We start from the raw sequence: 20,916 nt of genomic DNA on the forward strand, positions 1-20,916 counted from the left end.
CTTCCTGTGCTGCCTGCATTTAGGAACTGCAGCAAAATTGAATGAGACAGGGAAACATCTGAAGACCTGAGCGGTGGGTGGAAATCGCGGAGCCTGTTTGCATGCTGGGCTTTGGCAGAGTGCTGCATGCAGCCTGGAGAGGGAACTTGCACGGAGAGCACATCTTTCTGAAATAATAGCACCACTGATTCAAGTCACCAGAGACTCCCTTACACTTAAYCCACCCTTCTTTATAGCCCACACATTAACTGACAGTGCATTTGGTAATGTATAATAGCAGATATTGCAGTGTTTATGGTCTGTTAGGAAGCCAGAAGTTTTCCCTCTCCCTTTTTCTTTTGGTAGCTTTTTAAAAAAATTCCTTCTGCTCCTACTTTGGATGTGAAATCTTTCAGGGTAAAAGTCAATATTAAAAAAATAAAAATAAAAATAAACATTAGGTCACTAAGTCGTGAAATGTTATTGGAATTTATATATGGCTGAGAATAAAAAAGTGTCTTCCTTCTCTGGGAACATACCTATGTGCAAACCAAGACCTTTATAAGAAAATTCTCCTTTATTACCTTGGTGGAAAAAAATCAAAGATTGATTTTCTTTTTATGGCTATTATTAACCTTTTGTTACTGGCCAAAAATAATCTGGTTAGAAAACGTGCAATACATCATAAAGAAAAAAAAACAGAAAAGGATTTAATAGAAAACTAATGTTCAGGGGAAAAAAAGATAATTCTTCCTTCCTTGTCTTCTAAGAGTCAGAACATACCATGGGAAAAATGCGACAAATGTCAAAAAGCAGCAAATTTTCAGACTGCTGCTACGGTACAGCATTGCAAACAGAAACATCTCCTGCGCTGCCAGAGTGAAGGGGACAGGAAGGTGTTTGATCCTACCGCTCCCTGATTTCAAGCCCAAGCTGTTTAGAAATTCATCTGGCATGTCACTCACGGAGCTCTGCGTGAAAGGTGTCTGCCTATTCTGACAGCGGGGCCTGCAGAGGCAGCCACGCACCTCCGCTACTTGTACTGCCTCCACTGCCTTCCTTCGAGGTGAGGACAACAGTCCTCTGTATAACGGAAACCTCGGAGGCCTGAGCATGAAGCTAAGTATCTCACCAGCTACAATGGAGCCATGGCTCCTAGTGTACATCCCACCTGCAATTCTGCCCAAGCAAAGGCAAGAAAGACCATCTGACAAAGATTTCACGTGTGTGTAAGTACAAACATGGCTTTTTCTATCCTATGAACATTAGAGATCTACTGAGAACTCTGCAGGTCGCAACTGTGCTTCGGTCTATCTGGTATCAGTTCCTGAAGCGCTTGTCACTGGGCTGTTAAAAGAGACTGTTGGTACAAGCTAGCAAATTTGTCAAAATAGGTGTATCCACCTCCAAACTGGGCAGGAGAACAAAGCCAACAAAAGCCACTGGGGTAAAGAGCAGTCAATCATAACATGACAGAAATACGTTGAACAATTATTTCAGAACATGATCGCATTTACACAGATCAGCCCTTACCTACAACAAGCTGCCCAAACTAGGAGTGTTGGCTCATGAACACAGGCAGACTCCAGTTGGATGGTGGAATGAACCATTTGTACAACAGTGCAATTCACAGCCTGGTGTATTAAGGTACCTGAAAATCGCCACCAGTTTACCCAAGACACGTGGGCTGCAAACTGCAGTGGCTGAAAAGCTGCTTTATGTTCAGTGCAGTCATCTTTATCCTAGAAATGGTGACCTCCAAGAGAGCAAGGTAGGTATGCGGGGACAAAAACTGCTTCAGCTCTTTGACTTAATCTGCCCCCAGTCAGGCACTGAGCTCCAGCTGGAACTGTCACATGCCCACCATGCTGCGCCCTGACGCACAGCCTGATCCTGTGGGCTGCTGTCAAACAGGTGTTTCTAGGATGCTTTTCTGTTCAAAGTGAAGTTGCTGCTGTGGAATTCTTCTTCTATGAGTCCACAAAAGGTCTGCTAAGACTGTAGAGTTATGAAAAACAGACCAAAAGAACACACTTTCTGTAAGTTTGGTACTTTATGTACCAAACACCCAGCACTTAAGAAACATCTCTTGTCAACAGTACCACAAGTCATATAGGAAGTGATGGCCAGGTAGTCAAAAACTTTACTGAAAGGAGAATTTCACTGGGAACTGAAAAAAGCCCCTCACACGCACATGCATTTCATGCAATTGAATTCTGCTATTTTTCGCAGGCTATCTCTTTAGATGCTCTTTTCTGTGATAAATGCTCTGGAAGAATTTGCTATGAAGTCTTGGAACAATTCAGTTTCATGTGAAACATTTAGTCAGGAGGTAATACAAAACATCATTCAAGTTCAGCTTTTCATTCCTTTCTTACCTGGCTGTTAACATCAGCAGCATGTTGCAACAGTACTGAAACGAGCTCCTTGTGTCCTCTGTCACAAGCCCAGTGGAGCAGTGCCCTGCCCTACAAACATCCAAAAGAAAATTAACCAGGTCAGCCAAAAGCAGTGTAGAAAGAATCAGTCTTGCTATAGAGCCCTGAGGACCATTAATAAAATAAACACTGACTGTTTTTAAAAAAAATTTGCTGAGATTAGTATGCAACATACCATTGCTCCCGATTTGGACTTAAGAGAGTAATGCTAGAAATACTAGAAGTGAGGCATGGCTTSATTCTGCATTCCTTTAGCACCAAAACCACAAGTTAGCAATAATTTAGAGGAAAAAAATCAGCAAGGTGTGAAAAGCAGTAGCCATAACATGATTTGCTTTCTTATATAGATTTGGGATTTTGATGCCTCTGACTGTTTCGGGAGCAAAGACTTGCACAGTAACGATAAGCTTTTCAAAGCCGCCTAAGGCGACAGGACCCCAAGTGCCAAAAAGCTCATCCCTCTGACAGATATGAAACCCTCAGCCAATGGACCCTGCCTCTCCTGCAGCAGAAGATTAAAACTGGGTGACTGAGCAGGTATCACCCACAACTGTTCCCTGCTCAGCTCCGCAATGTGGGTTGCTACATCCATACTTCAAGCTCCTCCCAAACCACTGTACTTTTCTTTGCATCTCCTTTCAACAAATCTCTGCACCTGAGGTCTTTCTACGTGCTTCTGCCACCCCTATGAGGGGATGTAATGAAAGTTCAGATCTTCATGTTTGTCAAGGACATCCCCAAGTTCTGGATACTAAGCACTCCTCTGATTGAGGCAGAGCTTAACAGCCTGCTGTGGGCAGGGTGAGGTTGTCATGTGGAATTTTCTTCCCCCATATTAAACTCAAATCCCTGCTTTATGCCACTTTTAGCAAGGATTAAGATAAGACAGGGCAAAAGATGATGCTAAAGCAAAAAGAACTTCAAGATAGCCTTTAGCTCCCCTTCAATCTCTTCCCTCGAGACATATCCTCTATTAAAAGGAACGGCTGGGCTGGAGGKGTAGAAGTATGAGCAGACTCCAACACGACACCGCTGTCACCTCCTTACACTCCTCCAAGCTATTTGAAGAGAGCACCCARCAATTCAAAGCTCTTGAAGCATTCACTTGTTTTGCTGTGCAATGTCAATTCATCTCCTGACCTGCAAAATTGCCCTTTAGTGATCAAGAACAAAATATTTATACATAGCAGAGGAGGAAATAGACTGGAACAGATGAAAATTACACCTGTGGATGCTGACACATCCACACTTGGAGCTGCTCTCCTCTGCCATCTACCACAGCTAGGAACAGGTCCCTGCCCAAAAAGCAGCCATTTCCTAAGGGTCTGAACTCAGGTGCTCCAAAGCCTGAAGGGTCCAAAGTCAGACTGCAGCTGGCCTTGGAAAGGGCTGCAGAACCACAGAGCCCAGTGAACTGAAATCAAGGTTTTCAGTTGAGTTCATCGAAAGCACTCTGATACCAGCCTACCAGAATATGCACACCTGTGAAAGGTAATGCTTGTTTTCGTAATAGGTCAAAGTAGAGTTATGATACAGTTTCATATACTTTAACAACCYTGCACCGAGGCTGGAGCGCTTATCCTCTGATAATCAGACACGAAAWGCATCCAAAGCAGTAACAGAGCCTTTTAACAAGTAGGTCCAAAACTCTCCTGTGACACATAGAAGATTTTATACACTGGCAAGTCAAACAGAAAGCCCCAAATAGTTTAAGATAGAAGTTTTGCTTCACTGTTTACTGTGTAYGCTTATTAAACTCCCTGTTAGTATGAGTCTCTCCTGATTTAGCATATAGCAAATGGTGYGCTTGCAGGAGATTCTTTGGAAATCGCCCTGCGGATGAGTAGGAAATCATTCCCCTACCTGTGACACTGTCAGACCAACTCGTGTTTTCCAGTATGTTATACAAAATATTCACAGACCTTCAAAGCTGAAATGAGTTACATGAGCCCGTGCCTGGTTATAAATCTCTTGACACAGCAGTAGGGAACGAGGTGAGCAACCCGATTTATCTGCTAATGGGAACTGCGAGCCAAATTTCCCAACCACAGTGCCAAATCGCAGGATGGGTAGAAGACACCTGCAACCAAAGCTCACACATCTGCTGTTAGATATTCTTCAGAAGGGCAGCAGAGGTAGAACATTATTTTGAGTAAGGAAATGCAATCTCAGACACAAGGCATTAAGCTTTTTAACACACTTTTTGACCCAGCAAGTAATTAATTTTTGTAACACATAATTTTAATGTTACACTAATTAACCTTGAATTAGAATGAATTTTCTGACAATGACTTTCTATGGAAGCACTGATGACATCCATGGGCCATTTAATGATTAATGTTCATTCAACACCACAATCAAAGTCTAAAAGGGGGAAAGAGTCTAATTTAAAACAATTGGTAAACATGGAAAGCTCTTGAATTCATTTTTAACATTCTTAATTCAACTCTGTACTAATTACTTACGATTTAGCATTTCAGTTGGACAAGTAATACAAACTTCTTTGTGCCACAGATGTTTTTCAGAAGAAAGAAGCAAAAGCAGCACTTTATCTGCAACATGCCTAAATGCGATAAATACTTCACATGTATAAACTGGAATGATGTATTGTATAGGAATAGTACTGTAACCAAACAATAATTATTGTGCAATTACAGGGCAAAATAAAGCCATTTTTATCCTTTAAATACCAAAAATAGTGTTATAAATTAGTGGCTATAATATGTTGGTTTGCATATGTCTCCAGACGAGCAAAATGTAATTTCATCAGTGTTGAGCTTGGCCAAGACCAATAAAGAAAAAACAATAGTTTGGGAGGAAAAGGGCTGCCAGCTTTGTAAATGCAGCATTATTGAAACACTACAGGACTGGTCCCTTCCTATATAGTGGAAGGCTGGTTCTGCTGCAAGTTCTGCTGCCTTTTAAACAAGACAAGAAACTGAAGCCTGATCATCTGYAGTCATTAAAAGTCTCCTTGTGCTCTTTGCAGGAGTATGGATTTCAAGTCTTGGGCCAATTCCACTTTGGGTAATTACACTCTGCTTACCTATATATTTTCTCTGCAATTCTAAATGGATACAATATTTTCCAATTAGTGCCTTAAATGATTCTGCATCGTAATTGTGCACTATTAAAAAGCTGACATGTTCCACCCMAGAAATGGCTGCATTCTAGTAGCATGCGTATTATCCCCTAAACATAGGGTGCAAAGGACTTTGGAGTCCTTCCCTGCAAGAGCACACCACCTGATATGGAAATAAAAATACCTGCAGAAGAAACTCAATCTAGTTACTACATAACAATAAGCATTGCTAAGAAAGTTGTTTGTAAAACAAGAAATTATTCTGCATTACTTGCATAATATCCAGAAAAGGTTCAGGAGTTCCAGCTAATACACTTAGCCAGCTACAAAAGCTACTTATTTACCTTGCCTATTAAAAAAAGAAAAGAAAAAAAAAMCCCACACCTTCCCTCAGAGATAAACCAAACTTAAACTGAGTGGACAATCTCAACAGTTGTTGCAGAAGTTACTTGAGAGGATGCATTTTCCCCTGCCGCTAAATTATTTAATAAAAAAAAAAGCATAAAAATAGCTCCAGTGCACTAACCCTGCCTCTTAAATCTTCCGTGCTTCGCTCGGGTTACCACTGCCAGCTTGGCTGGCTTCTGCAGCAGCTTCTCAAGCCAACAGCATATCAGTTTTGCTCAGCTCCAAGTCACAGGGTGTTCGCAAACAAAGCACAGGACGGGGATTTGTCTCAAATACACCGAGTCTCAGCAGACAGACGGATGGGAATAATTTTCCCATCAATTAGCCAGTGCAGAGAAAGAGAAGAACAAAGCCAAGCGGAACGGATACTCTACAGTACTAAGCTATACTTCCAGGTACAGTGTTTGCTGCTGTAATCACTGTAAACCGGAGAGCCTCTCTAACTTGTGGCGAGCATGTTATTACTGGTAGTTACGAAGAGACATATCTAATGGCTGCATCCCCACCGATGAGAGCCAAATTGGTGAATGGGAAAGCAGTTGTAGCAATTACACAGGTAAACTTGAGATTTGATTTGGAAGTCACTTGCTTTCAGAGCTTTAAAATGTCTGGGGAACAAGCTTGCAGACAGAGAAGCATGATGCTTCTTCAACCCCATTTTTCTTCTAACCTTTCCTTAGAAGTTGGCATCAGTTTGGCATTTGCTGTCTCTAAAGCATGAGCACCAGGGACCAAGCTGTCCCCCAACTGTTTCAGCTGTCTTTCATTATATTTTTAGCAAGGGTGTAAATCCTGTATACAGGTAATGTGCTTGTTTAGGACAATTTCTTCAACAATTGGAAAAAAACCCTCTATCTACAGCCTCCACAGCCCCTGGCACAAGTTACAAAAGCAACTCACCTCTGCCTCCGAACAAYTTCTGGTTTGTTAAAGGTTGAAGAAATATTGTCCTCAAAAAGGCAGCAATCTACAATATCAGAATGTGCCTGAAGTCCTACAGCCAGAGTTCATTTCTTATTTCATTAGTCCTGCTGACACATGGAAGGGTTTTTTCTTTTTTTTTTTTTYTTTCTTTTTTTTTTTTTTTTAAAGTCTGTGCTACTTCTAAGYGAATGCAAGCTGTTCTGTTGAACTCTGGGCAATTTAGATACAGTAAATGGAAGCTTGTACATGATTACTGTCATTAGATTCTTTGTTTAATTCTAAATTGAAATTTATTATATCTGAACTGTTAGCAGGTACACTGGCTTGAGTGCTGTATGAGGGATTTTTTCTCTCTTCTTTTCTAGGAGAGAAGACAGTTTATTCTTCAAAAGTTGCCAAATGCATCTCCAAAACCTAGAGAGGTCTCCTGCCCTTTCTGAAATCCTTTTGCTTCTAGTAAGGAGTCTTGTCCCTGTTTTACATTTGTATTTTGGATCTCTTTTCTCCTTTTGCTAACTTACCTCAGATTTGCAAAAAAAGGGGAGAATGCAATTAGATACAGTCCAAACAAGTGCAGATACAATCTAAGCATCTTACAACCTCAGGCAAGTCATTATCGTACAAGGAAAAGATGTGCCTGGCTTCTTTAATACTTTAGCAGGAGACTACTCAGTGCTTCAGCAGATTTTGTTCCATAATAAGTTAACTCTTTGTATGTATCCATACAGCCATTTTAAATTTATTGGCATTTAAATCAAAAAASTGACAGCGTGAGTTATGTTCAGAGGGCCAGGAGATGCATCTTTTGGATATGGCAGGATGTATTTATACAGTAACACTAAAATAGTTAATAAAAATGACAAGATTATGCTTTCATACACTTCATTCTACCAAAGGCTTGGTCTGGGTTATAKCTCTTCTAAAATAGGTTCTAAAACTTCAATCAGCCTGCACGATATTGGAAAATAAGCTACCCTCCTGATTTTGAAGAACATGTTTGGATACCAAACAACATTGTTAATGGTTTCAGCTCCTTAAGATACTGTGAAAAATTTTTTTCTCTCAGATTTTTCTTTTTGGTTAAAATCTATATATACATATACACATACACATGTATAATATATATATACAAGCTAAGAACCAAGCTAAGGAAACCAGCACTTGCCAAAAAAAATTCCTACTTTTCTGTTAGAGCATTTGCTGGGGTAAGCCACAGTAACTGAGGCTGCTAAGAGTCTCGTGTACGGGTGAATTTTGCACCAGTGACCTATCGCAGGTAGGCAGGGTTTCAGAGGTTTCCTATCTGTGCTGAAGCAATTCCACGCCCTGCAACAGTCGCATGCTAATAGCTGCTATTTCTAAATTAGTTCTTCTCTTACATCAAAGATTCATAAACAATTCTCAAGGAGGATGTAACCTGACAGTTTTCACATCTGTCTCTTAGCATTTATGTTGCGAGAACACAAAAACATTTCGATCATCTTTCAGAAAATGTTATGACTTTTTAAAACCAAAATGTTCTTGTCTGAAAACATGCACATTTGTTATTTGAACACAAAGGAAGTTACACACTTCTGAACCCTGCTAACTATGTAAGAGCATCTTTTCAATGGAAAGGAAGCAATTGCAACATAATATTACCATACACTTAATGCAAGCACATAACCACAAAAATGAGCTTTTATCAATGAAAGGACTTCAGCCCTGTTCTGAGCGGCTGTCCTGAACATTTACTTCTGTCACCTGTGGTCAGCGGAGGGACGGATGGAGCTCAGCCACAACGCTGCTGCAGTGACTGTTGCACGTGACAGTTTCAGTTCATTGAATTTATGATGTGAAATTCCAACCCTGATTGTGAACAACCTCCCTCTCCTCTGAAAATTAATTCACATGAATTCCTGATTAATAATAAAAGTCCCTGCCATCAGCATTCAGAGCCCCAGCCGGGGCTGTCATGGCTCAGAGGGCAGAAATCTGCTTAGAGCTACAAGAGAACCCAACTGAATTTGTGGCGTCTCAGTCTATGAATGTGTAAGCACTTCATCTGTTCACCAAAACACAATGTGCTGGGAAGCAGCGGGCAAATGCAGCCGTAGCTACTACGGACCAAGAGCAGGGCTAGGTGGCAGTATGTAAGCACTGAAACCACCATGACAAAACTGATACCACTACATTTCCTGAAGGATGAACAAGAATGTGACTGCCCACTTAAAATGTTTACTTTTACCAAAAAAAGATCAAGTCAACTCACAATTTTAGACATCTGTCTTTCTTAAAGCCTTGCTCAATGTCCGTATAGCTCCCCATGGGGAAATGGTGCTTTGACTCGGACTGATAAGCTGAAAAAGATTGGATGAAGCCACCATTTTCATGAAGCTAAGCACAGCCAGAGTCGCTCTCTAGCCCTCTGCCTAGCGGACGATAAGGAAGCCAAATGACGTCTAGCCCAGCCTGTATAGCTTGGGATGACATAAAAGAAATCTTGACTACTTTACCCTTGAACGGAGTGGCAAAATGAGTTCACTGATCAACTGGCTGCTGTTTCTAGAAAAGCCATTTCCCTCGCTTCTTACTTCTGTTTGACCACATTTAATGCACAAGATGGGGAAAGGGGCTACTGAGCAGATCTTACACTGCAAGTTGCAGCTGCTGTTGCTAAAATAACATAGGACATTTTCTGATATGTCACGGCATCACAGTTTGTACATCCACACTACTAGAAAGCCGGGGAAAGCTATTGCTACTTTAAGATAGATTACACTTGTCTCAATGACCAAGTGTTTGTCCAGCCACTGTAGTACCTGACTGTACCAATCCTAAACTGGGAATTCCAAAAAGGCCTGGAGTTGTGAACACACAAAACAATTAAGATTGATGGATTTTATCTTTTTCTCCATACCTCCTCATCGGCGACATTCACGTCCACATTGTTTGATCGAATGGCTTTGGTTACATGGTCAATGTTGTTTTCTCTGCAGTAATCAAAAATGTTCTTGTCCTCCTCCCTATTCAGGAAACAGCAAAAGAAATGTTGTCTTATCGCGTAACACAAAGGCCACATACACATCATACGCTCTAGCTTAGCTACAGACACATCCATTTCAACAGTATCGCTGGAGTAAAACAGTCTTCTAGTGTTGTACATGCAGAATACTGTTTTTTCCAAGAGAAGAGACAGAAGATCCTGCTTTCTAGAAAACAAAGATTGTTTTTAAACTATATTATACCAGGGCAAAAGTCTGCTTGCTCCTGTGAACTGCCACAAGGAGTCTACAAAGTTAGCCAACATGGAACAAGTTCTGTCTTGGTATAAATCACTGCAATCCCAGAGAAGATAAAAGGCTAAAGCTTTTCTTCTCCCTGCTATACAAACAGACTTATAAGAGCATCCACTCTGGGCCAGACCAAAAGTTCCTCCAGTGCCATACATCTCTGACAGTGGCCACTAATGGAGGCTTAGAGGAAAGAGGAGAAACAGGATCTACGCAAAGCAATCTGTCCCTGGGTCAAAGCCAGCTTCCAAAATTCAGTGGCTTAAGGATTTCTCCAGCCAGAGGCTGCATCCAGTCACATTTATCAGCCTTTTTCAGGTCCTTTTCTCCACTCTTGCTGCTTCTTAACGCATTTATACTCTTCACTTCTCAGAAGGATGAGCCCTACAGCTTAGTATTGTGTACACAAAGGGGTGACTATTGAGTAAATACTTTCTTTTAATGGTTTTAAAACAGATGGCTGATATTATTGGGTACTCTTTGTTGAGTAATTGTTCTTTATTCACCTACTTCATACTCTCCACAGACCTCTCACATGACTACACACACCATCTTTCCTTCAGATCAATCCCTCCTCTTAGCCCACGCTGTCTCCTCATACAGAAACTCCACTCTTTCTCCGATACCCCTCTTTCATCCTCTTCAGTCTCCCTGGTTTTACTACATCCTTTCTGAGATGGGTTAAACTGCATGCTATATTAAATATGCAAGCGCACAGATTTATACAGTAGGATAATGATGTCTTCATTCTGCTCTCTATTCCTTTCCTCAAGCTTCCTAACATTTGCTTTTTGACTTGCTATGAAGCTCTGTGGCTTCAGTTACTTGTACAAAGCTCTTCCATAATGTTTTAAGAATCTGTAGGAGGTCTTAACTTCATTAAATTAGACTGTTTGGTTGGCTGGTAAGAACAGAAGTTTTAACATGTTTTCTGAAGCCATGGTAGTGCACTTAGATGTAGAAGAAGCTATGTCTAATTCAAACACCAGCAACTCCACAACTTGCCGATCTGCCTGCCTGCAAGCAGGCCTGAACAAGCACATGTTGGCATCCTGGCACAAGCACATGCTGGTCCTTCTCCACATTCCAGCCTGCCGCTCCAAGTTGGGAACATAGTCAAGCTTTGTCTTAATCCCCGCAGTCCAAAAAAAAAAAAAAAAAAAAAGTAAAGCCCTTGGCCAAAAGCCAGGAAGAACCAAGGACTTCACAGATCCCCGAGTTAAGATGGGACATTAACTATAGCAGTATGGCTGAGTACAACTCTCCTGTCTTGCATGCTGGTATGCCAGTAGAAAACTATTTATTCCAGCACAGCTGATTCTTCTTTGAAAGGGGGCTATATCATACTAGCATGAGGCATCTTCATAATAATGTCTTTAGGTACAGATACACTGATACAACTGTATTCCTGGTGAGCAGTAAAGAAAAGAGGTCACAGTTGCATTGTTTAAAAGTAAATAAAAAACACTATACACTTTTCTCCTTTTCTGGTTTCCACATGAAAACAGTTGCTCCATCGACTTTGTTATGGGATTTGACAGTTTCACAAGAGTTACTAATAGGAAGTAGTTAGCCTTTCCCATGACATTCCCAGTTTTCAGTCATCTGAACTTATGAGGGTTCAGTTGTTCAGCAGAACTCAGACCTGAGAGCCCCAAAGGAAATCCTCCATAAGAATGGGGGCTTGCTGGAGGAGGTCAGACCCACGAGGGAGTTCGTTATCTGCATGCCTTTATGGCATGCATACGGCTTCCGACAGCTTTCTCCTTCATACAAACACACACGCTCTCACCCATTTCCTTTAGTACACATCATTCTTTCTCCTGTAACATCAAAGCAGAGTCTAGTCTCTCCTTGCTAGAGAAGTGAAAAGATCAGTCACAGTTATTTCTGGATGATCTTCTGTGCCATAACCGTGAGTTCAGGCTGTACCCGCTGCCCCTGGCAATGACACCCACCAAGTCAGCTGGAGAACGGGCATTTCTGCACACCACAGGTACCAGCAGAGGAGGTGGCACATGGAAGCGAGACGGCAAGTGATCCTGCAGGCTCCCCCACGGGGAGCAGGCTACAGGCTCTCCCACGCAAGCTGTGACGTAGCAAAACCAGGCAGTCTTTCTACCACAGCTCCCAGACAAAACCTCGACAATCTTTTCCCAAGGATATCACCGTCCGTAGGGGCAAACTGATTGACACAGCTATTTGGATATAATTTAGCTTTTCTAAAATAACTCCCTCTCTAAATGCTCTATATATTCCCCTTCCAGAAAACCATCTTTATTTCAGAACACAGTCTCCACAGTGGATTTATTCCAGGATAGCAAAGCAATTTCCCCACAGGAAGATAAGGTTTCGGGAAATTTCATCTTTCCACCATGCATTTATTTTTCAAGCTTTAAACAACTCCCCCTGCCTTAAGAAAAGAGGGGTGTGTGTGTCTTAATGCATATTCTCTCCCCAGCCATTCTACAAATTTGACAAAGAGAAATAACCCCGTTCCGAAATAGATGCAAGGGAAGTCTAACCAGTCTTTGTTAAAGACTTTTACCTACGAGCAGTGCCAGGAAGCTCCATCTCAGACATTTAGAAGAACTGGATCTACTCACATGCCAAAAAAAGTGAAGGAAAACAGAGAAAAAAAGCTCAGAAAAGGATTGGAGTTTCACCTGGATTTTTGAGGGACCAATACTGGAAAAAACACTCCACTTGCAGGATGTGAATGCAATGCAGTAAAGACGTTATTGCTATTGGTCGACTTCGTATTCAAAACTACACAGGACAAATAAACATAGCTTAGAAAAAGCCTTGCAACAGTGAGCTCGGTTTTGCCCTTTATTTCATGTGTCTACGTATACATGCAGAAAAAGCCCTCCACAGTAGTAGTTACAACAAAGCAAAGTGCATGAAGTGCTTTCAGGCCAGTCCCTAGCGGGTATTTGCACTCTGCATAAGAAACTGGTCCGAGCTGGCAGCAAGGCCTTGAAGCTGGTGGAAACAGAGCCTAAAATCCCAGACAGAAACACATCAGAAGTATGGGAGTAAGTAACACCGCAATGAGGTTGCTCAAATAATGCTACAGAAAAGAGAAAAACAGAATCTACCATTTCTATATTAAAAAAACAAACAAACCTCCATTTGAAGAAAAACACAGCATTCAAGACATCTGCAGAGGGAAAGACCATGAAACTCCAACATGGAAATACATACAGATTTTTTTTTTTTTTTAAAAAAGTGTAGCTAAAGGAAGACCGCAAGAAGTAGTCTTATTTCTACAGCACACTGTGACATACAAGCACCGTCTCTTTTTACTTAGCTAGACTTTTCAAATCAGTGGCCATTTAATAGTCTGCAATAGTGGTGAACGTGTTTACACCTATTTCTTTTTTTTAAGGTTGGCCAAAAGGGTTTCTCTTCTCCTCCTTTGCCTGCGCATGTTCTACCTGCAAAGTGATTTTCTTCTGCTCTCCTGCCTCCACCGGAAGCGGTGTCAGCCCTGATCCGCAACCAACCTGAACCATATCTGTTGCCATAGGTAGCGCATGCAGAGCTTTTTCAATCCTTAAATAAAGGATGGGGAAGAACTTAAACCAAGCCATGGCTGCAGCCTTTGCAATCTTGGAAGGCTTCACAAGGCTTCTTCAGAAGCTACCCAAACTATACAGGTGTTGAGCCAATGGTTTTAAAACAGCTCACAAGCAAACATCTGCTGCCAGGGCTTTACTTCCATCCTACCTGTAACATCATATACCTACTTGCTCTCCCAACAGCCGCAGAGACAGTCAGGAAGAGGCACAGAAGAGACTTGAAATTCAAACGTTCAAGTCTTCTCAGGCCTCCTGACCTCACCGAGAGCATCCTCCCCGCCTGACTGTTTCCCTCCTCCTCCTCGTGGGTTACCTCTAGCACGAAGCTCTGGGCAGAGGCCGGTGACCTGCTGCTGCTGCAGCTTTGGGCATCCTCTCCCCGCCGCAGGGCTGATGCGGAGTGGCCTGGCGAGGACCCGCCTGGGGAGCGGCCCCGGCGTGGCGAGAGCCTCGGGTGCTGCAAACAGGTGGCTTCGCCCGCCTGCCTGGCACGGCGCTGCCAGCGAGCCGGAGCTCAGCCACGCGCGGAGGCGGCAGCCCGCGGGAGCCAAGAGGCACTTGCAACAGTTACTGTCTATGTCGAGGCCCTCGGCCCCCAAGGGACCCATTTTCACATAATCTATAATTATCTCTTCGCTTTAATCGCCTCGTCACTTCTGAGGCTCTCCTGGGCACAGGAAGAGGAAAAGCTCATTAACTGAACCTTTTCTCCTCTCTCCAGCCACCCATAGCTTTTAATTGCTTGGTGTTGTTATTATCTATCAGTGCAACTGGGATCATTTTCATAAGAAAAGGTGGTGGGAGGGAGGGAGGCAGGAGCGTGTCCCAGAGGTATGCACCACAGACAAACCTTTGCTTTCTCAATTATTTATGCCAGCTGAGGTTTTACAAGCTGAATAAATCCATAACTCAAGTTTATTTTGAACCAGCAGGCTTTCCCAGGGGAAGTGTTGCCCACTTGCCTGCACACTTGTGTGCTGTCCTTGGAGAGCGGCTGGGACATAGTAAGACATGTGTCATCCAATTCCCCACCCATCACAGAAATGCACACGCACTTTGGTAGATTAGCAGCATCACGAGAGAGGAGGCGGCAGCGAAAACCCCAAAGAGGAGCTGCCATTTACCGATGCAGAGCCTCCCAAAGGGAAGGAAAGCCTAAAGCAAACAGCCCCTTTGCACAACAAAGCAGGATCCCGAGGGTCACTGCTCCAAGGAAATAAAACAGGAGGGGGCAAGAAAGCCAGGATAAACTTGGCAATAATCTTGAAGTCGGGGTCTCTAAACATCACGCAAAGAGGATCCATTTCTAAATTACACCAAGTTAAAAAAAAAAGAAAGAAAAAAAAGAAAAAAAACCCTCAGTAACTCAAGCGCTTGGATTTGCAGGTGTTTTGTTTCTGAGAAATTGCTCTCATTTGCAACAAGGCTGAGTGTGCTGCAGGCTGCTTGGGATCTCTACAAGCGGAAAAGCTCTTCTACAGGGATTTTACAGCCCCACATCTGTGTGAGTGACAGACACCTGTGATGCAGCCACATAAACACACCCGTAAAACCAATGCAGGCCCTTAATTCCCAACCAGCCAAGGATGCTCAGTCCCATTTTTACACCTAAACTCTGCAGTTTTGTGCTCATTCCCAATCCCGGCATTCCTGAAGACGGGGAGCAAGGAAAGAACAAAACCCCAAGCACACTGCAGAGCGCCGGGCTGCTTTCAAAAGCTCTCGCTGCTCCGAAGCGGCATCTTCACAATGGATGCTGGAAGCAGCTCTTTAAAATTCAGCAGCTTTTGTGCCTGACCACACGCGGCGACCTCTGGTATTTTCTGCCAAAACAGTTCATTTGTCTCGCAGAACAACTAATCAATTCCTGAGCCCATCAATCACGGGGCGCGCAGCCCCGGCCCGGCAGAGGGGCCAGATGGCCGCCGGCGCTAGCGGCATTAATGCGGTTCCGAGGCTGCACGGCACCCGACGGGCTCCCGGCGCGCGTGGCGGTACGGGGCGCCGCCTGCCATTTCCTAACAGTTTAGTCCTGGCTCTACGTCCGGTGCCTAAACTTATCCCCAGCTCTTAACCGGCACCTCCGAGGAGATGCATCTCGCTTCCTTTCCTTCCAGGCATTGCAGGAAAGGGCAGAAGTTTCTACCAGAAAAGGGCGTCTTTCTTACACGTCCCGCAGTCCTGAAAAAGCTTAAACTTAGCCCAAGGAGGCCTCGGCGCCATCCGGCTGATCTCCTTGCGTTACCCGCATGCGGACGCCCGAAAAACCCTGCATGAAAGCAACAAGGTTGAGAAAGCCTCCGCGCAGCACAGGATGCTGCCTGTTTTAAATGAAAAAGGAAGCGGACATTTGGCAACATTTTTTTCCACGGTCTCCATCTGCCAAGTAAATGCTTTCATTTGCTAAAAACACTTGTAAACTGCTTTTTTTTTTAAAAAAAAAACTCTTTAAAAATATTTAAAAATAACTTTAAAGTTGCATTTCCACCTCTACAGCATTTTTGGCATCTCCCTCAATTTGTATCTTAGATTAGATTTATATTGGTGACACATGAGTCTACCTCATTTCATTGTTTATTTACCAGGTTTGTGAAACTGTAATTATAATTATTTGTCCATGGAAGAACTCAACTACTTCTGCTTTTGTTTGGGTAATAAAACCAGAAAATGGACATAATGCTTTATGCAACAGTGGGAAAAAAAAAGTTTACATGTAAACTAGACAGAGTAGACAAGTTCTCTTATCTTCTTACTCTAGTGTTGTGAAACCCTCTGATGGCATTATGGAAAAAAAAAAAAAAAAGACCAAAACCCACCACTATAAACCACCAACGCTGGGTTGAGCGGTATGAAATCACAGACAATTTCTAAATCCCTCCTTCAAGCAGAACCTCCAAGTCCCATCATCAGTGAACCGCGTGCATTACTTTTGTGTAAYGCCCGAAGTGAGACAGGCGATTTGCAGAGGAACCAAAAGGCAGACGGCCATGCTAATACATTTTGCAACTGCTCCCCATTAGTCACTGGGGGTACTTCAGCTCTTYATTGCCAGGGTTTATTAACGACTCCTAATTGATGAGCAGTGCCCAGCACCCCAAAGGAAATAACTACTATGTCTTGTTAGCTCAAGAGACCTCCTCCTGATTTGAGGATTGATCTATGAACACACAAATTGCACTGATTTAACTGAATTTGTTTCTAAATTGATTTAATTAGATCAGCGTAACCTGTTTCTACAGATGCTCTTGAATTCATTTGGAATCAGTGCAATTTACTTACGTGAGCCAGACATTTTTCTATCTTGTCCTCAAAGCAGAAACATTTGAGATAATTAGCGACAACGCAAAATGAGCCCTGGGACCATTCCAGTTCTTCCAACTTCTCATCCACCTGACTTCAGGGCAGGGTATGGTAACTCCACTTTGTCCAACATTTAAAGATTTGTACCCTAAAGAAACAAGCACTTAATTCCACAATAGGAATGCAGGCGTTCTCTCTTAATATGACCCCTTAACTAGAAAACACTTACCCCATCGACAGCTCAGGGAAATAGAGACTAAAGTGGATTGAATTATACCCTGATTTTGACAAGTTTGTCTCAATGCCTGAATTAGACCCAACATTGACAACCGGGTCAATAAAACAGTCTGCAAAGTTCCTTTTCACAGATCTTAGGCTATGAGCTTGCATGTACACAGACATATGCTGAACTTTCTGGTACCTACTAAGTAGCGAAGTTTTTGCTAACTCAAGGTATTAAGTTTTCTTTCTCCTTCTGCCCCCAACCCAGCTTTCTAGAGCATGCTGTAACTCTCCAGCAGCTAACCTTCATTACTTGCATTCAAACACCATACTAGGTACATGCAGCAGCCAACGAAACCCTAAAGTACAAAGAAGTTCCCAGCTTTTGGTGCAACACCTGAAAGCCTATAATTGTATAATACCACACATGATTTCCAGCTTAGGACTGGTCAAGTGAAAACTTGAATCTGATGACAAAAGCCTAGAGCTTATCTGTAGATGAGGGAACCCCTAGAACCAAAACACAGAAAATTAGTATCTTAATTCTTTTTCTTCCCTATAGAAAACACCTTCCCCCACCCCTCTTCTTTCTTTTTAACAGCCTCAGAAAGTCACTTCACTTCTCAGGCAAGCTGGTATTATCATCAGCCCAATTTACTCCATGCTCTAGATAAACTTGGAGGCCAAATTAAATATCTAGAGCCCCAGTGCCAACCTTCTTAGGCTAACTTACTTGCAGTTTTCGTAACAGTGCAATTTTGTCACTTAGGGCTATGCTTTTAATCATATAATCACCACCATTAAGGATGTACTGTACTTGCACAGATTTATTCCTTGCTCTAGTAAGAGAATAAGCAGTAGACATATAAGCCATATTATATGGTTATATGGCAAACTACACTGAGAAAGTTGAAGTTGTACAGCTTGCACGCAGGCAAGATACTGTGATGACACACGCTCACGTCATATCTTGCAGTTGAAGATGCTGATGTCTGCTAGGCGAGCTGTGTTAACAGGTCACATGCGTGTTTCTATCCTGCTTCAGCAGCGTTAGGAGACTTTATTTAACTGGCAGCAATCAAACTATCCTGGCTATGTCAGAGAGTACATCTGTCTACAGCCTTGTTTTGTAAGGACTAAGGCCATGCTATACTAGAACAGAACTATCAGCGTACTGCTACACGTGTGGCACACAAAATATTCCTCATGGTACACCTGGGGAAAAAGTATTTAAAGCTGCAGTTATTTGCAAGTCCTGCGTGTGTCATGTTCTCATGAAAATAAAAACAAAAGCAAAAAGAAGATTTAGACTAGTTAAGGCAACCAGGCCGAGCCCTGTTTTCCTGTACACTGTGCTGTATTTTGTGACCAGGAAGGGGCACAGGTGGTACTTGAGACAGCCTCTCCTCCAGGAAGATGTAGAAATAAATGTCTAGGGCTCAGCATCCAACAGCGGGCAGCACTGATACATTCAACTCTTGAATAAACAGCTCAAACAGGATTTTAGCCACAAGGTCACRTTATGAGCTCAAGGATGTCAGCCAAGACCTACACTGACAGTCCAAGGAAGAAGAAAAAAAGGAGCTTGTGGGTACTGAAAGTGCCATTTCTCAAGCAGAATGTGAAACCAAGGTCATACCTGCCCACCTTTGGTCAAGGTCCAGGCATCAGTTAAAGATGCGTTGGCTCTCTGTGCAAAGCAGAGAGGGCCAGTCCTGGCCAAGCCTTCCATCTCGCTATAAAACGGATTGCAATGCCTAAGGAAGTGCCCACACTACTGCTGAGTGCAAAATTGCTGCCGCATTTGCTTATTCAGAACACAGTCATAGCAATTTTTACCTGAGCTCCTTGCAAAGAGCTTGGAACCACCTGCTCGTGATTTATTTTTCATTAGTTTGTGACTACAAGTCACAGAAATGCTGTGCTAGAGTTTTAACACTTTGGGAGAATTCCTAGCAAGCTTGGGAATATATATGCGTGTGTGAAAAGAAATCAGTGTTTATATTTTAATTTACTGAGACTAAAATGATGCAAGACATAAAACAAATAGGATAACACACACATAATTGGGTGACTGCAACATGACAGCAAACACTGCTGAAAAATTTAGTCTTCTCTGACTCTTCATTTTAATTAAAAATATGATGCTGTATTCCTAAAGATTCTCCAGGCAATCATTTATATATTGGAGTTAAGATCATACCCATGCTTAGTAGTCTTGCATTTACTATGGAACTGAACCCCCCCCCAAACTGAACAGCTGTCCTCATTCAGTAGCTAATGCCACTTACTGCTTGCACCTTGGCAGTTTTTAAATAGCAGCCATTCTAGATCAGTAAGTGCATTTCTGCTATGCCAGTGGCAGAAGCTAGAAAAAAATTAATTTGATATAAGGTGCAAACTCTCCCTGAAGGCAAACATTGTCCAATATTAAAACCTTCACTGAACAATCCTTAATGAATGTATTGGTAAAGAAATAACTATTTGAGAAAGGTAGTGTCTGAAGAGCTTTCTATAAAAAAGCCAATATTACCTTTTTTTAGCCATATAACTGAAAAATGGGAAGCCTTGCCCTTCCCCCACATCTCGCACTAGGGAAAGGTTAGTACCTGGCAATGATACAGGCAGTTATTGATTTAAATGATTATGGACCTGAAAAGTTCTTTCCGGTCATTTATTATCCTGTTGTAGTTGCCACCACACTTGCATGATGTTAAAAAAAATGCTTAACAGAATTCCATTAGAAAAACACCGTTTTTTAACCGAAGTCCAGAGCAGATAATCACCTGATTGTTTCTTCTTGATACAATGAGCTGACAACTGGGCCTCCAAAGGCGGTTTTGCATTCTTTTCCTCTCTTCTCTGGTGTCTGAAAGAAAAAGAAAGATCAGTCCAGCATCCTGGCTCTCACTCCAGACCRGGTCACCCCTTCGCCACCCCCCACGCCCTCCCCAGCCCCAGCACCCCAGGGACGAGAGCACCCTCTGGAGACCTCATCGGCACAGGAGGATGCATCCCGTTGCCCTCTGCCCACCCAGAGAAGGCTGGACGCGTCTCTCGGCAAACGGGATGAACGCACCTCCGAAGGCAGCTCCCACAGCGGCCTGCCTCTCCCTCCCGCGCGGGGCGAGCAGAGCGGCTGCGTCGCCTCCCCAGCGTGCTCGGCCGGGGCCCCTTAGGACCCAAACGCCGCGCCGCTCCGAGGGAGCATAATGCTATGTTGCTAGACTGCAAAGCTTGCCTTTATAAATCTATTTAATATAGATTTAAAATTAAATTTTATAATGGGTAGCATTTCCAAATGATTTACTCCCAGGAAGTCTAGGATTCGGAGCGATTCCCACCATAATAGAAATGAACAATTAGAATAATGACAGATCGATGCGGAGCCCAGGCCCTACCTTTTCACAAACAGCCAGCCGTTGGGACCTTCAGTTCAAGGCACGCGCTTTAAATTGGTGCCAGACTTTCAGAAGGGGGTCAGCACCTGCTGTTGAAACCTGACCCTCTTCTGGGGTGCTGGACACCAAAAACTAGTTGTTCTAGGGAATCTCAGCTCTGTCTTCAGGTAAGCAATTCAAACTGCTTTGCAGTTCCCTGTCTCACACAAACAGCCCGTCAAGTGCAACGCGCCGTTGCCAGCGGACAGTTCTGTGGCTTCCAGCGACAAGACGTCGTCACGCTCGAGCTGAATAAAACCCGAGGAG

At 42.9% G+C, this 20,916-nt stretch overlaps 1 protein-coding gene across 14 annotated transcripts in view; it reads right to left on the reverse strand.

Moving 5' to 3' along the window:
* ACBD6 (acyl-CoA binding domain containing 6) overlaps positions 1-20,916 on the reverse strand; it is an 84,055-nt gene that overhangs the window by 44,272 nt on the left and 18,867 nt on the right. For 13 of the 14 annotated variants that reach the window (XR_003256472.1, XR_003256471.1, XR_003256470.1 and 10 more), the window contains 3 exons: positions 19,996-20,078; positions 9,731-9,836; positions 2,358-2,447 (listed from right to left, as the gene is read on the reverse strand). Coding sequence is in view for 11 of the 14 variants with exons in the window: in XM_026084642.1 (XP_025940427.1) it covers positions 2,358-2,447; positions 9,731-9,836; positions 19,996-20,078 (279 nt within the window). In the remaining 3 variants the exon portion in view is untranslated. The remainder of the gene's footprint in view (positions 1-2,357; positions 2,448-9,730; positions 9,837-19,995; positions 20,079-20,916) is intronic. The other variant, XM_026084640.1, reaches the window with a different exon arrangement.

This window comes from Apteryx rowi, unplaced genomic scaffold, assembly GCF_003343035.1.
Source record: "Apteryx rowi isolate R43461 unplaced genomic scaffold, aptRow1 scaffold_65, whole genome shotgun sequence".
NCBI lineage: Eukaryota > Metazoa > Chordata > Aves > Apterygiformes > Apterygidae > Apteryx > Apteryx rowi.